This window comes from Lycorma delicatula, chromosome 7, assembly GCF_047948215.1.
Source record: "Lycorma delicatula isolate Av1 chromosome 7, ASM4794821v1, whole genome shotgun sequence".
In the NCBI taxonomy this organism is placed as follows: domain Eukaryota; kingdom Metazoa; phylum Arthropoda; class Insecta; order Hemiptera; family Fulgoridae; genus Lycorma; species Lycorma delicatula.
Window position 1 is genome coordinate 12,590,375 of NC_134461.1, and position 14,357 is coordinate 12,604,731.

Here is a 14,357-nt window from a genome sequence, read left to right on the forward strand (position 1 = left end):
CTATCTAGTGCCAGTCATTTCATTTTGGTATACCCCCTACATTCTAAATCCTTAACAATTTGCTTTACATATAACAAATGTTACCTGCCAGTACAATTTTTCCTATCTACCTGTCCCTCCAATATTAAAGCACCTATTCCAGGATGCCTTACGATGTGGCCTATAAGTCTGTCTCTTCTTTTAGCTATATCTGTGCCAAATTTATCAAAATTGGTTTATCCACTCAAAAATTATTAAGCTTCAAACATGACAGTGTTATTCCCATTTTCATTCCCATTGGGTCATGAAACATTGAGAAATGACATCAAAAGATGTCATTTCAAAGACATCAATTATGACGCTTTATTATAATTTAAAAAACCCATACCCCAGTTTATGACTGATTACCATGCTTTTCTTCTTCTAGCATAGCTATGCTGCCAGTATAACAGATAATGAATCATAATTATTTTAATTAATTAAATATTTACTATTCATATAATTTTGAAATGAACATTTTTACAATACTTAATATTCATGCTTTAAAAAATATTTAATAATTAATCAAAAATAAACAGAACATTTTACACGTCTTAAAATTATAACGAATAATTTACACTTAATTTTATTCACAATTACCGATCAAGTATCAACAATACACCATTTTACCTATTTTTAACACTGCTATAGAACTGACAGAATAATAGCATTTATATAAATATGTAACATAATATAGTAAAACATACAAATAATATACAGTGCAAAACTCTATCAACTAGTATTCCAGAAAACCAATGAAAATAACCATTATGTGAGGAACTTATGAAATATGAAAATTAAACTATGATTTACACTTCTAGTAATTTCAAATTGAAAACCTTCATGACACTTAATGGTTTTAAAAAAAAGACAATATTAAAACATGTTAGTTTTGTAATTATGTTATTGACTACCTTTGGTGATTGAAGATAATAAAATAATAGTTCCTTACCAATAATATGATAATAGTATATATTGATCACGGCATATAAAAAGAAGAGGTAAAATAATATATAATATCTATAAGGACTTGAATATTTTCAGTTTGAAAGTAAAAATAAATTGTATAAACATTTTGAAAGGTTGTATAAGTAAAGGTGCTTTCAAGGAACATAAACCAATTTGATGATGGATGATACATTGCACATTCATGAAAAAGATAACCAGAACAGCTAATATTTGAAGTAAAAATATAATTTATAAGTTAATATTTTAATGAAATTAGGTTTCATAGGAAGCCTGACCTTATTGTGAGGTAGTTATTTTGTATTTAGAGGAAAATAATTAATTGGTTTCTTTACAATAGCCCAATTATAAAGTATCAACATATTTATAAAATGCTGACAGAATTCTACCGATATAACTTTAGTGAGGTTAGCAGAACTGACTTATAAAATGGTGGAGAGGAAAGCTAAAGTTATTTTTTATCATATATCAGTTAGTGACACAGTTCAAAAGACTACACACAAACACCTTGTTTTGTGTGTTAGCTTTTTCTTTGAGAGTAAATCAATTTCAGAAACACAAGAGCCAATTTAAAATGTGTTTTAATTACAACAGAACTCATAATCCATTTATTTTACTGACTACCAATAATAAAAACACTGAATGTTGTACAGCGGGTTCAGTTTGAACGACAATCCTACCGAAGAAGACCACTGAAAATGCCATTTGTGTACAGGAATCAGTTCATCATAGTCCTAGACATTCAATTAAAATATATACTCAGGTTCACGAGTTATTTAAGCATAACTTTGAAACTGCACCCTTAAAAAGTAACAATGCAAGAACTGAGTGACTCTTTTTAACAAGAATAATAGCTAGATTTTTTCAGAAAATTTCTTGAACTATAAGAACTGAATCCTGAATATTTCTGAAAGAAAACTGCCATAAGTGATGAGCCGTATTTTTATAAACTGTTATATTGTTATATATAAAAAAAATTATCAGTCATGAACTGCAAACAACATACGTTAGACCAAAAAAGACCATTACACTTATCCTGAGTAACGGTATGGTGGGCAATCTCAACAGTCCAAATTATAGGCTCTTACTTCTTGAAGATAATAATGTATAAGCACTAACTGGTTCAATCATTACTGTAATATGATGGAGATTAAACTTCCTCAGGTTGAAGAAATGCAAGAAATTTGTTTAGCTATGGTTTAAAAAATAGAACTATAAACACACTGCAACATAGAACATGTTCACACAAGTAACTTGCACATTATTCTTGCTAGTTGTCTTAATTCCTTGGCCAGCCTACTCTCCCAGCTCTCTCAAAGGGATTGTTTTCTATGACGGTACCTTAATAATCAAGCTTTTTCTACCAAAGTTCACAACATATATGAAAAAAATGCTACAGACTTAACTTTGTGTGTTATTTGCAAGAGCACATATAATTTTGAAATCATAGTAGAGAAAATCTATTAAATTTACTTTATTCAATATATATATATATATATATATATATATATAAAATTGTAAAATAAAGGATTATCATATTTTCATACGTCAATTCTTCTTAAAGGTGTCCATATTTGAAGTGGTCAACACAACTTGGAACAGTAGAAAAGATCTTGAGATGGAATTGTTTGTCTAGTTTTGCAGTTCTCTTTGGTTTGATCATTCCTTTTCTTACTACTTCACCCGTTGCTCTTGTTTTTTATTTATTTTTCATCAGTTTTCTGAGCTTTGGCCAAATATTCTGATTTATGCTAGAGATATACCGTTTTAGAGGTTCAATGTACATGGTATTGAGCAATTTGATGTATCTCTTATGGACCTCATCATGGATTCTGTTCCTATCTGGTGGACATACAAAAAGCCCAACCTCAAACTATTAAATAAAGCTAGCTGGGCTTCCTAATTTAATACAATCAAGTATAAAGTAGTAAAATAATAAAAACTGAACTTAAAACAAATTTTGAAAATTTATCTGAATTACTAATTTAACAGTAAAACATTGATAGCACTGAAAGTATTAACATTAGTTCTAATTCAGTATTTAAACTTTTGAAATTATAATTGATTAACGTGCAACAATAAAAAAAAATGTAATAAACCTTGGGCAATGTAAAAAATATTATATCCTGTTTGCTATTAAACTTTGCAGTTCTTACACCTTGCTATAATCTACCTTTTTGGATGAAGTAGTTGTGGTATGATGCCAGTATACAGAACCAAATCTTCACTTAAAAATGTTTAACATATTACAACCTAATGTGTAGATACGTAAATGACAACTAACAAATTTAAAACAAAAATGTACCTGAACAAGCATTGGTTTTTTGGCTAGGATAATTGCATACAAAACAATTTAGAAATCACTAATCTAGAAGCTGTATTAAAAATAAAATTAATTTCATCACTCAGTACAACGAAATGTGGTTAAAACTTAAGTTTAAAAGCGAATTAGAGTAATTTAAATTTTGGTTTTAATCGATTACTATTTAAAATTGCAGTACTTCATTATGAAACTTACTAATCAGGAAGGAATGTTTAGAATGATGTGTTAATAGAGTTTTACAGCACTACAAGATAAAAAAAAAAAATGGTAACCAGAGACTGATTTATAAATAAACTTAATTATATTTATGATTAACTGTAATACTTACAGGTGTTGTTCATACAAAATACATACATACAAACAAAAAACATTCAATTTTACAACTGTAAGCAATTCTCTGAAAGTTTTACCTACTAGCAAACATAAGAATTTAATTACTTTAACTATGCTATAGCATATATTCTTGATAATTTATAATCAATTCTATTTTGGTTTTATGATCCAGCAAACGCATGTTAAATTTACTTGCACAATATCTAATACTTTTTATTAAAAACTTTAGATCTAAAATTATGGTCAAACACATGAAAACTTTATTTCTATTGAATAACAAAACACATACCTGCACATCATTTATTAAGATAAATGACAATCTAATCTTTTTATAAAAATATGTTTGTATAAGTAAGCATAGATGAAAATAAACATTACATTTAGTGAGAGAAACAAGGTGAAAAGAACAGAGAAACCAGGGAACAGGGATATGTAATGGAATCCGTTTATATTCATACAATGAAAGGTGTGATCCAATAATCATTATTTTATAACCAACGGACAAATACTATCCATGAATATTTGAATACTAAAAAATAAAGTATTTAAGGTTAGAGATCTTGAATATAATAACATAAAATAAAATTTCGTTATCTGAAATACTAAGCCATTAGATTAATTACTTTATTAATTAAACTTTCCAATAGAATAGAAGCAAAAACTGAATGAACTTAAATGTTTGTTTTATTTTTTTTATAAAAATCTGCAAAAGGTGTTACTTTGGTTAAACCAGTTAATTATTTTAATGAAGAAAAAATGTAAAATATGTCATAAAATAAATACAAGTTTCTCTAAAGGAGTTTTTCTACTTTAATTTAATCTTTTTATTTTTATTACATTTTTTTTGTACTTTTGTTTTAATCTTTAACCTTTACTTTATTTGAAAGTATTCAACATTCTCGATTTCCTTAACACTGAAATTTGAGAAAACTGATATTGTCCGATCACTAACTGCTGTACTTATCTTTTATATTAAGAAGCAGTTCACTATCTCTTAGTAGCCCAGTTATGTAAAGGCTGTTCAACAATTTTAGCTGTTCTTCTCAGGAATGATATTTTTAAGTAAATAAATTATTATTCCTGATAGTTTTAGCATTATTTTGAAACTTAATTTATATTATGGTTTTTAATTTCAATTCCATTACACATGAAAAAATTAACCTTTTAGTATTTTTATAACAATGATAGATTCATTACTTATATGTATAGTGTACTATGCATGTACTGATATGTTTTCATCATTCTCTACAGAGTAGAATGCATGTTTTTAATACATGTTTCTGTTTTAGTACTACTGATACAATCGCTATTAATTATGTATTTAAGAAAATAAATTATACAAACATTAACAAAATATTACAGTTTATATTATAATTTTTTTAATCTGATAATCCCATTTTTTTTTCATATATTTTGTTAACCTCAAAAATATGTTTAGTTCTTTGTTTACATTTAAACACAATTGGTATGTTCCACAAATAAATATTTTTTAAACTTTAAGATGCTTTTATTCATGCATATTAAAAGCAGTATACCTTTTCGCACTTATTTTAATAAATTTTACAGCATTCAACAAAATTTTATAGGTCAGTAATATAGATATTTAATAAAACGAAATGGGTTCACCTGTTTTATTTCAACACCATAACAAGTATTTAATTTCTTTTTTTACTAGGTATTAGATTTAAGAACTTCAATTTCAGTGAATAAATAATTTGATAATATGAGTGTTAAAAGACTGATACATTTATTTAATTTGCAGTTGTAAGAAGAAAGGGTGAAGCAAAAATAAAAATAATACAATTTAGAATATAAAAAATAGGATATAAATTAACTTAAAATTTGTAAAATCTATTCCTTAAAATGTTAAAGTTAAATTTTATTTGTGCGGAACCAAGAAAAAAGGTTAGGGAATAAAAGTTTAGGTATTAATTCAACAAAAATGAAGGTAAACACTGCAACTTATAAAAAAAGTAGCTCTTACTAAAACGTCTACATTATTATATTTAATTTGTTTTACCTAATTTAAAAAAAAAAATCCTTAAATGTACAGGCATTATGTTATGTTACTAAATATTTAATGTTATAATATAAATAATACGTATATTATATCATTTATACTATCAGTTAAATTAATGTTCTCTTTCTTTTTGAAAAAACTATAAAAGAAAAAATTTTCTTTTATGTTATATTTTCAACAACTCACTAATAACTGCACATACATTGGATTATCAAGCGTCTGCTGAAACGACATCTAAGAAATAGATCCCTACCAGTTTTGTAAGCAATTCAATATGACACCAGTTTCAATGAAAAATTAAACTTTATAAACAGAACAGCCATTAAACAGAGACATTAATAACACTCACCTCTATTCTTATTCCCTTAATCTGAAATAATAGAGTTAATAGCTAATAAAAAAAAGCGATACAAATCCAAAGCATAAACACCTTGGTGGTTGCTTTTATTATTTTAATGTATTTATATAATACAAATCCAAAGCATAAACACCTTGGTGGTTGCTTTTATTATTTTAATGTATTTATATATTCTTAATTAACCTACACCATAATATACCAGCTCATTTAGATTAAAAAAACCATTAGTATTATTATGAATTACAATAAATATTTTTAATGAATGAATTAAACATTTTTTTAAAAATATAGTCATAAAAGCTTCGTTGACTGAACAAAAATCCCCAGAGCAATAATTTTTTATTAAAAGGGCATAAAACACCTGGAGGATCTTAGATCTGTAATAAAGCACAGATTAAATTACCATACCTTCAATCTTAATGTATGTTATCAGAACTGTTGATCGTGAAATGTTAATATATGTAATAAATATACAACATTGTATTTTCAGCTACCGGCTTGATACTTGTGTAAATTTTTGTATGACACACTGTACAGCTTCTTCGATATCATTAAACACTGGAATGTCTTCGTGTTGTGCTATATCTGTCAGGTACATTCTTCCACGATTGTAATCATTTAATGTTTGCTCATTTATCTGAAAGATATATTTTAAAAATTTACATTTTTTTATATATACACCATTAAAAATGGTTAAAATAGATATTTAAAAAACACAAATATCTGATGAGTATAACACATGATAATTGGCAAATTAAACAGACAGAAATCTGTATAAATACAAAATCTTCTGATAGATGCCAGAGATAACAATTTTAAAATGTTTAAATCATTTAAAAGAATATCAGTTTATGTACGTTAATTTTAAGAAAAATTGATACTAATGAAAAGAAATTAAATCAATTTTAGTGTTTAACACAGATGTATTAAAATTTTTAACCTGATAAATACAGAATCATTGATATAACTGTGTTACTTTGATTTCAGGTAAAAATTTACTTATTCTCTACAGGATTAGGAGCAGAATAAGCTTGCATTACCTGACGGGAGCTCTGAAACTATTCATTAGATGCATTTGTTTGTTTTGTGTTACATGTATCATTAGTGAGTAAGGATACAGGACCACACATCCTTGATGCAATTTATTAGCGAGTGTCAAACTATGGATCTATCCAGAAATGTTTTTCTGTGACATATTTTCTGGATTAAAAGTCAGGAAACAAAAACACTGGCTATTAATGTGGAGTAAAAAGTTCCTGCCAGCTTTGCATATACGTTTAGAGCCAAAGCAAACTTTGATACGATAGAGTGGAGGTTAATATTCTATAGAACTACATAAGTGCTCTGTTTACCAACTTATGGATATACAGGTCTGGCAATGAGGTATGGTAGTTTTGAAAAGGCTGTCACACTTATCTTTGAACAAATTTCAAAATCTATTGTTATTAAACATAAATGTTACATTATCATTTGAGATTACATATCAAAATAAGGAAAGTATACTCAGCTGTGAAAAATTACATCAGTTAGGTGGCATCCATTTTTGTCGAGGCATTCTTATAGATGACTTGATGTACAAGTGGCCCCATCTTGCTGAAACCACACTCCGTTAAGGTTAATCTTCTTAATTATAGTAGGAAATAATCACGTAACATGGCAAAGTAGCAATCTGATTAACAGACACTATTTGTCCATTTTATTGAAAAAAATAAGGCCCAATAATGCAAGTTTGAGATAAGCAACACCAAACAGTTAATCTGTTGCAGTGCAGAGGTCGTTTGATGCAGTTCTTGTAGGGCTTCGAGTGCCCAGTACAGGAAATTCTGTTTACCATCCCCAATAAATGGAAGTGGTCCTCATAATTCATGATCAAAACGATGTAGTCTGTCAGCAATTCCAACATCATTTCTGCAAACCTATCTCATCTGATGAAGTTGCTTCGCCACAGTTCCTGAACAATCTTTAGCTATACAGATGGAAACTGAGGTCCAAGTATAAGATTCTCCAAACTCACCTCTCTGACAAACCAACAGCACAAGCGTGAGACACTGTTGAATGACAAAGCGGTGGCTTCCACCTCTTGTTGCAGCCTTTCAATGTTTTCTGGGGTCGGTACAGTTCAATCATCTCCCTGTGTAGTACCTGTTCTCACAGATCCTGTCATTTGAAAATTATTCACCCACTTTATAATGGTATCTTGTTTTGAAATGCGACCATGACGACCAACATTAAAATAGTTTCAAAATCTTTGCTGTATGAGCACTACAGAACCACCCATTCCAATGACGAAGTTGTAAACAAACACAAGATGCACTACAGACCAAGGCTCCACTGCTAGTGAAATGGGATCTGGCAATGAGTACATTCAAACATTCTAGTTCATATTCGACCCACCACCGCGTGCAAGACAGTCTTTTCAAAACCACCATAGTTCATTGCCAGACCCTTTACAATAAGCAATAATACAGACTGTTCAAATTTAATTCAGTGATCTTATAATATTGACACAACCTCCTCTTTCCATTATTTTTAATTTTTTAAATATTTTTACATATTATTTAAATTTCTGAAACTTTAGAAAATAAAACTAATAAATTGTGAATAAAAATGTCTTATTTTGGTAATAAAGAAAATAAAATCATAAATAAAGCTTTCACATTTGTTAAAAAACAACATAAATTTATTAGTTCTTTTATTAATTTTTTGTATGGTCAATAGTCAGTCACCAGTAGGAATTTGCAAGAAATAATACCCAGCAATATTTAAGTTCAATAATCTTGGGGAAACTTGTTTGTTAAACATGATTTCAGTTTTTGTCATTTTGTCTTTAATTGATCCTTTTCAGATTCCAGAATGCTACTTTCTGAGAATTTCCAGGTGTTGCCTAAAACCATCAGATTATAAAGAGAAACAATGCGATGATTGCATCAGGTAATATAGTTTTTAATATTTTCTTATGCTATCTGATAAAACTCTACTCCATTACAAAAAAAATGTCTGTTTTTAACAGAAAAGTTTTATCATAAATTCTATTTAATGGTTCATGAAACAACATGAAATGGTAATGAAGAATAAGTATATATGTATTATATATTTTCTGTAAAACTAATTTGAATGATTCAGGGTCTAAAAGAATGAATATTAATTTAAGCAGTCAACATTTAAAATTTGCAAGATCCCAATATAATCTGTTAAAAGAAGAAAACAGTAAAGCCTCAAGTTAAATAAAGAAGCAAAAGAATACTAACTTACCTTATCATCATCATTTTCCGATAATGATGTAACTCTTTCTGGTAAATGTTGCATACACAATACCACATTACAACCTAACCCGATGTAATGTGCAGCCTAGAATGTAGGAAACAAAAGAAAAAACCCATCAGTTGACACGTAAATATATAAAATAATAACATAATAATTTTAATACAGAAATTAGAATTTAAGGTAACATTCATTTTCTCTATTATTAAGAAAATACCAAAAATAAAATATCCTAAATCATTGCTACAACTATATTTTCTGATAAACATGAAAATTCAATAAGGAAAATACGTAGCCCAATATCCTACTGACACCTAAATAAATAAATATATATCTTTTATTCTAATTGGTACATACAATTCATTTTATAGATCACATCAAGAATGGATAGGTGTCGTATTGAACAGATTAAAATGAAACTGCCCGCAGCATTTGGTCAGGTGGAGTAAGAAAAGGAACTGTGATAAAATATTAATCAGAGCAGCATAAAAAAATAAACAATTAATTTTAAATCTATTTATAATATCAATATGAATAGAAATCAATATTAATAATTTAAAATATAAATACTTGAAATTATATTAAAGTAAATATGTGAAAATGCTAAATATATAAAATAACTCAGAATTCTGAAAGCGTTAATGAAAATTATTTGAGCACATAAAATACATGTTAAACGGGTTATAGGAAATTCAGAGTTTTTTTAAATTAGTAATTATTTAATAATTTAACAACATAGTAATGTTATTTCTGTAAAAGAAAATCTTTTTTGTTTTAAATAAATTGGTAGATGGAAGCAAAATAAGGCTATTTCTCAAAAACCACTGTACTGTGTTGAGTAATACAAGAGAGTTCTGTTGTCTGCCCTTCGGTTTGGTGGATGATATATTCCTTTAAACATAAATTATTATTTTTTTTAACAAAGATTGCATATTTATCAATATAAACACAATATTAAGTTATCATTACTAATTTTCTAAATATTGGTCTACATGATTCATAATTGCAGGCACCAAACAATGATCTGACAGCTGATCTTTGTATCTTGAAAATTTGTTTAGATTTTTTAAGGAAACTTCATATATTTAATAATGATGACAAGTTTACTGTTTTTATTAACCCATGATACAATGCATAATTCAAAACTTTGGAAACAGTTGTAGCAAGTATTAATGCAAAACATAGACAGAAAACAGAAATTTTGCATTTAATATTAAAGAATGGAATCATTAAAGAACAGACAACAATATATAAGGAACTAGAGGACTTATATGTTAAGGAGATAGACTCTTTAAAGTGGTTGTTGGAGTGTAATTCAGATGAAGTAAGTAATGAGAAAGAGATTTCTAGGCAGAAGAAAAGCCATAGGAACGACTGGATGTCCATTTCAATATCATAATCTTACACGCCTGTTAATCATTTTCACTAGAAATCCTGGACTTAAAAAATTGATTATAACATACCATATATTTATATTGCAATTATTATATATTTATGTATAATTTTTTTTGTTGTTGTTGATAATTCAAACAATTCTTTAACAAATTGACCACTATACTAATAAAATTTAATGTTAAATGAATTTTGGCTTTGTTGAAAATATTACTGTTTTATAAATTTTGAAATTATTATGGGCAAATACACAAATTCTGCTATCCAATACTGAAGTAAAATAATAAGTTAATTCTAGTACTCTGAACAGCAGAAGTTATGTTCATAATAATTTCAAAATTTATAAAACAGTAACAATTTTGACAAATTCATAAGTTATAAAAATAATTTATTTTAATGTAATTATAGAATTAACTCTTTGCACATATATATAGGCAAACAGCCAACATTCTGAAAATTCCCATTCAACTTGCAAATGACCGACATATTCATTCGCTAGGTAATACATTCAAATGCCTTGGTTATCTCTTAGTGTGACTGCTTATGCCATTCACTGGGTTTTTTTGGAACTATTTTATGTTATTTTCATTGGAATTCAACTATCGATAACTAAAATATAGTCGATTTTTTGAACAATGTTTGATAATGCTCAATTGTTACATCAAGTCAAAATGGATCCATTACCAGCCCTTTTTCAGCAATGTCTTTTGAAGAAATAGATTTTTACAAATATACTGGTCTCTCCATGTCTCGCCCCCCAGTTCAGGTAAAAGTAACCATACAAGGCAGGACAAAATGAAAAATAGTTTTCTATTTTTATGATGTAAGCACTGATGAAAGCACTATTTCTTTTAAAGGCCGTGTCATTTTCAAATGTTATAATAAACAAAAACCGATAAAAAGGGGACTAAAAGTTTTTGTTTTATCCGGTTCAAGATGTGGCTATATATATATATATATATATATTAATTTGAACCGTATTTCAAGGCTCCTACTGCCACTAACCTTATTATACCTGATCTACCTGTAACTGCACAAACAGTTTTATATCTTGTAGAAAGACTGCACCAAAGTTATCCAGACTGTGCTTTCAAACATTCATGGATCGGTATAACTCTAGTATGCAGTTGGTTCTTGAACTGAGGAAAATTAAAATGCATTTCACTGGAAGAGTAATGGACAATAGAAGATGATTGATTACTGGCTCAAATGAATAAAAAAAATTTTAAACTGAAAGTTCATGAGACAAAAGATTACAGACATGTCGATGATATTCTTGCTTTAGTGTAGAAAGATAAAAGGAATGTCCTCATGCTTAGTTCCTATTACAATAATGAAACAGGGATTCTATCTAAAAAAAAAAACAAAAAGGAGTATAGTTGAGATTGTAAAGCCAGTGGTGATAAGCAAATATAAAAAATTCATGGGAGGGGTAGGTATTGTTAATCGCTATATGGCAAGCTATAATTTTACGACAAAGTCTTTGAAATGGTGGTGAAAACTTTTCTTTTGGCTCTTTGAAGTGTCTGTTATAAATAGCTTTCATCTACATAACATGTATCAGCAAAACATGAGAAAACCTGTAATAGCCCACAAAAGTTAGATAAATATTGACATAACAACTAGTTGGAGACTTCCAGGCACTAACAAACCTGGACGTTCGTCAACATTAGATAAAGAAGACCGGCTCAACCAAAAGCAACATTTCATATACAAGAATGAAAAAAAATCAACTAAGAACTGTGCAGTTTGCAGTAAGAGGAAAGTACAAGGTGGAGGAAGGGAAACATATTTTTTCTGTAAAACATGCAAAAGGAAGCCAGGTTTACATCCAGGAGACCGCTTCAAGCGGTATCACACCTTGAAAAACTATAAAATTTATTAGGTGAGTGGATATATAATTTCTTAACTTAGTTAATAAATGCATTTTTTATTAAATAAAAGTTTTTCATGCTTCATAATATGAAACATAGTAGTCATACTGATAATGACTGATATGTTTAAAAACGCATAAAATAACTACATGTGTACAGGATAGCATTGTCTAAATATTCCCTAGTGGAAAGGATTAAATAGCAATTGAAGATATGGGATCCTGCAAAAATTGATTACAGGAATTAATATGGTAAGCTTAACTTATCTATTTACTGTGTTTTGGTGGTTAAAATTTCATTTAATATTGTAAATAGTATGATGCATTAAATGATGTATACATTACATTAAATCTAAATAATTTAACACATCAACAGCACAGTTATAAACAATCATTAACCTATAATTCTCACTATAGTAATGAAATTTTAACTGTTTTTCAAAATCGATGTTACCAGTGTACTTGGTTATTAGTTAAAAAAAAGAACTAAATATTTGGTTTACATTGACACCGGAAACAAAATTGGAGCTCCTTCCATCTTGAAACAGAATACATTATCTGCCAATATCATGTGTTAACCTTTTGTGTTGTGTTGTTCACCTTTTGAGTGAAATGTAAAAGTTTAAGATATAAATTTTTGTCGACAAACAAAAGGAAAATATTCAAAGCTTATATATATTATGTTTTGGAGTTTTTCTGCTGTAGAAGCACCTCAAAAATTTATTATTCATACAAAAATATATCAATACACATTCATCTCAAACATCTTTTGTAAGAATATACATGTAAACACCATCAATAAAAAGAAGTATTAGATGTATTTTTAAAAATTTCATTCCAAAGTTAATTTATTACCAAAAGATAAAAAAGTGGTTGAACTTTTTAAAGTAGCTGATTTTTAACTATTCATTCTGTATATATAAACATATAAAAAGGAAATCTATTTAAATAAGAGAGAAAAGGCTCTTCAGGATTTTCTATTCGTTAATTACTCTATACTGATATTTATTTAAGGAATAATGCCTGGATAAAATAACACATAGCTAAATGTAAAATAGCTAGAAAGATTGGCAGAAGGTGCAAAAAAAGAGGAACTGGAAAAGAAAAAATATTACAGATGATTCAAAGGAAGAGGATATAAATATCTTATAAGCTTAACTGTGAATAGAAGAGAATGAAAATGGATATGACACAAGGATACTGCTTCAGGATTATAACTACATGATGATGAGCATCATAAAAAACCAGCCTTCAATGAGGAGTTCTAATTGCATGATAATTATAGTTCAGTTGGCTATTTTCATATGCCACACAATTCCTGGAATAGACAAGGTTATTTCTTCAGGAATCTTCTTTTGAATGACTCTTTCTAGAGTCATTTCCAGTGAAAAAGCAGCGTCTGTTACTATTTTTGTTGCAGCATCTACTTAAACCAATGTCAATGTAAAATCAATGATCAATAAACATTTTGCTCTGGGTTAAAATACTCTACTACCTAAAGGGGGCAGCCACCATGTGCTTTTCTCTAGATGATTTTTCATTTCAAATCACGGGTTCCTTCAAAATACAGATTCTTGTTTCTTACTATACAATTCTTTTTCTTATCCTCGGTTGTTTTTCTGCATTTTGGATTCTAAAGATGAAAGTCAGGCTGCTAAATCTATATCAAGGTCTCAGTGACCAGCAGAGCCAACACTTCCTTGGTGTAATCTGGTAGGGAGACAGTTTGTGAACCGACCAGAGGCCTTATGTTTCTTGTCTAGCAAGAAAGTAATAGGCTTACAGCTGAAATGACTACTATGTACAGCTGAAC

At 28.3% G+C, this 14,357-nt stretch overlaps 1 protein-coding gene across 3 annotated transcripts in view; it reads right to left on the minus strand.

Moving 5' to 3' along the window:
- Positions 1–926: 926 nt before the first annotated feature.
- Positions 927–14,357, minus strand: part of raw (NDT-like domain-containing protein raw) — a 212,577-nt gene continuing 199,146 nt past the window's right edge. For all 3 annotated transcript variants that reach the window (XM_075370766.1, XM_075370765.1, XM_075370767.1), the window contains 2 exons: positions 9,271–9,366; positions 927–6,655 (listed from right to left, as the gene is read on the minus strand). In XM_075370766.1, the coding sequence (XP_075226881.1) occupies positions 6,509–6,655; positions 9,271–9,366 (243 nt within the window). In that variant the 3' untranslated portion in view covers positions 927–6,508. The remainder of the gene's footprint in view (positions 6,656–9,270; positions 9,367–14,357) is intronic.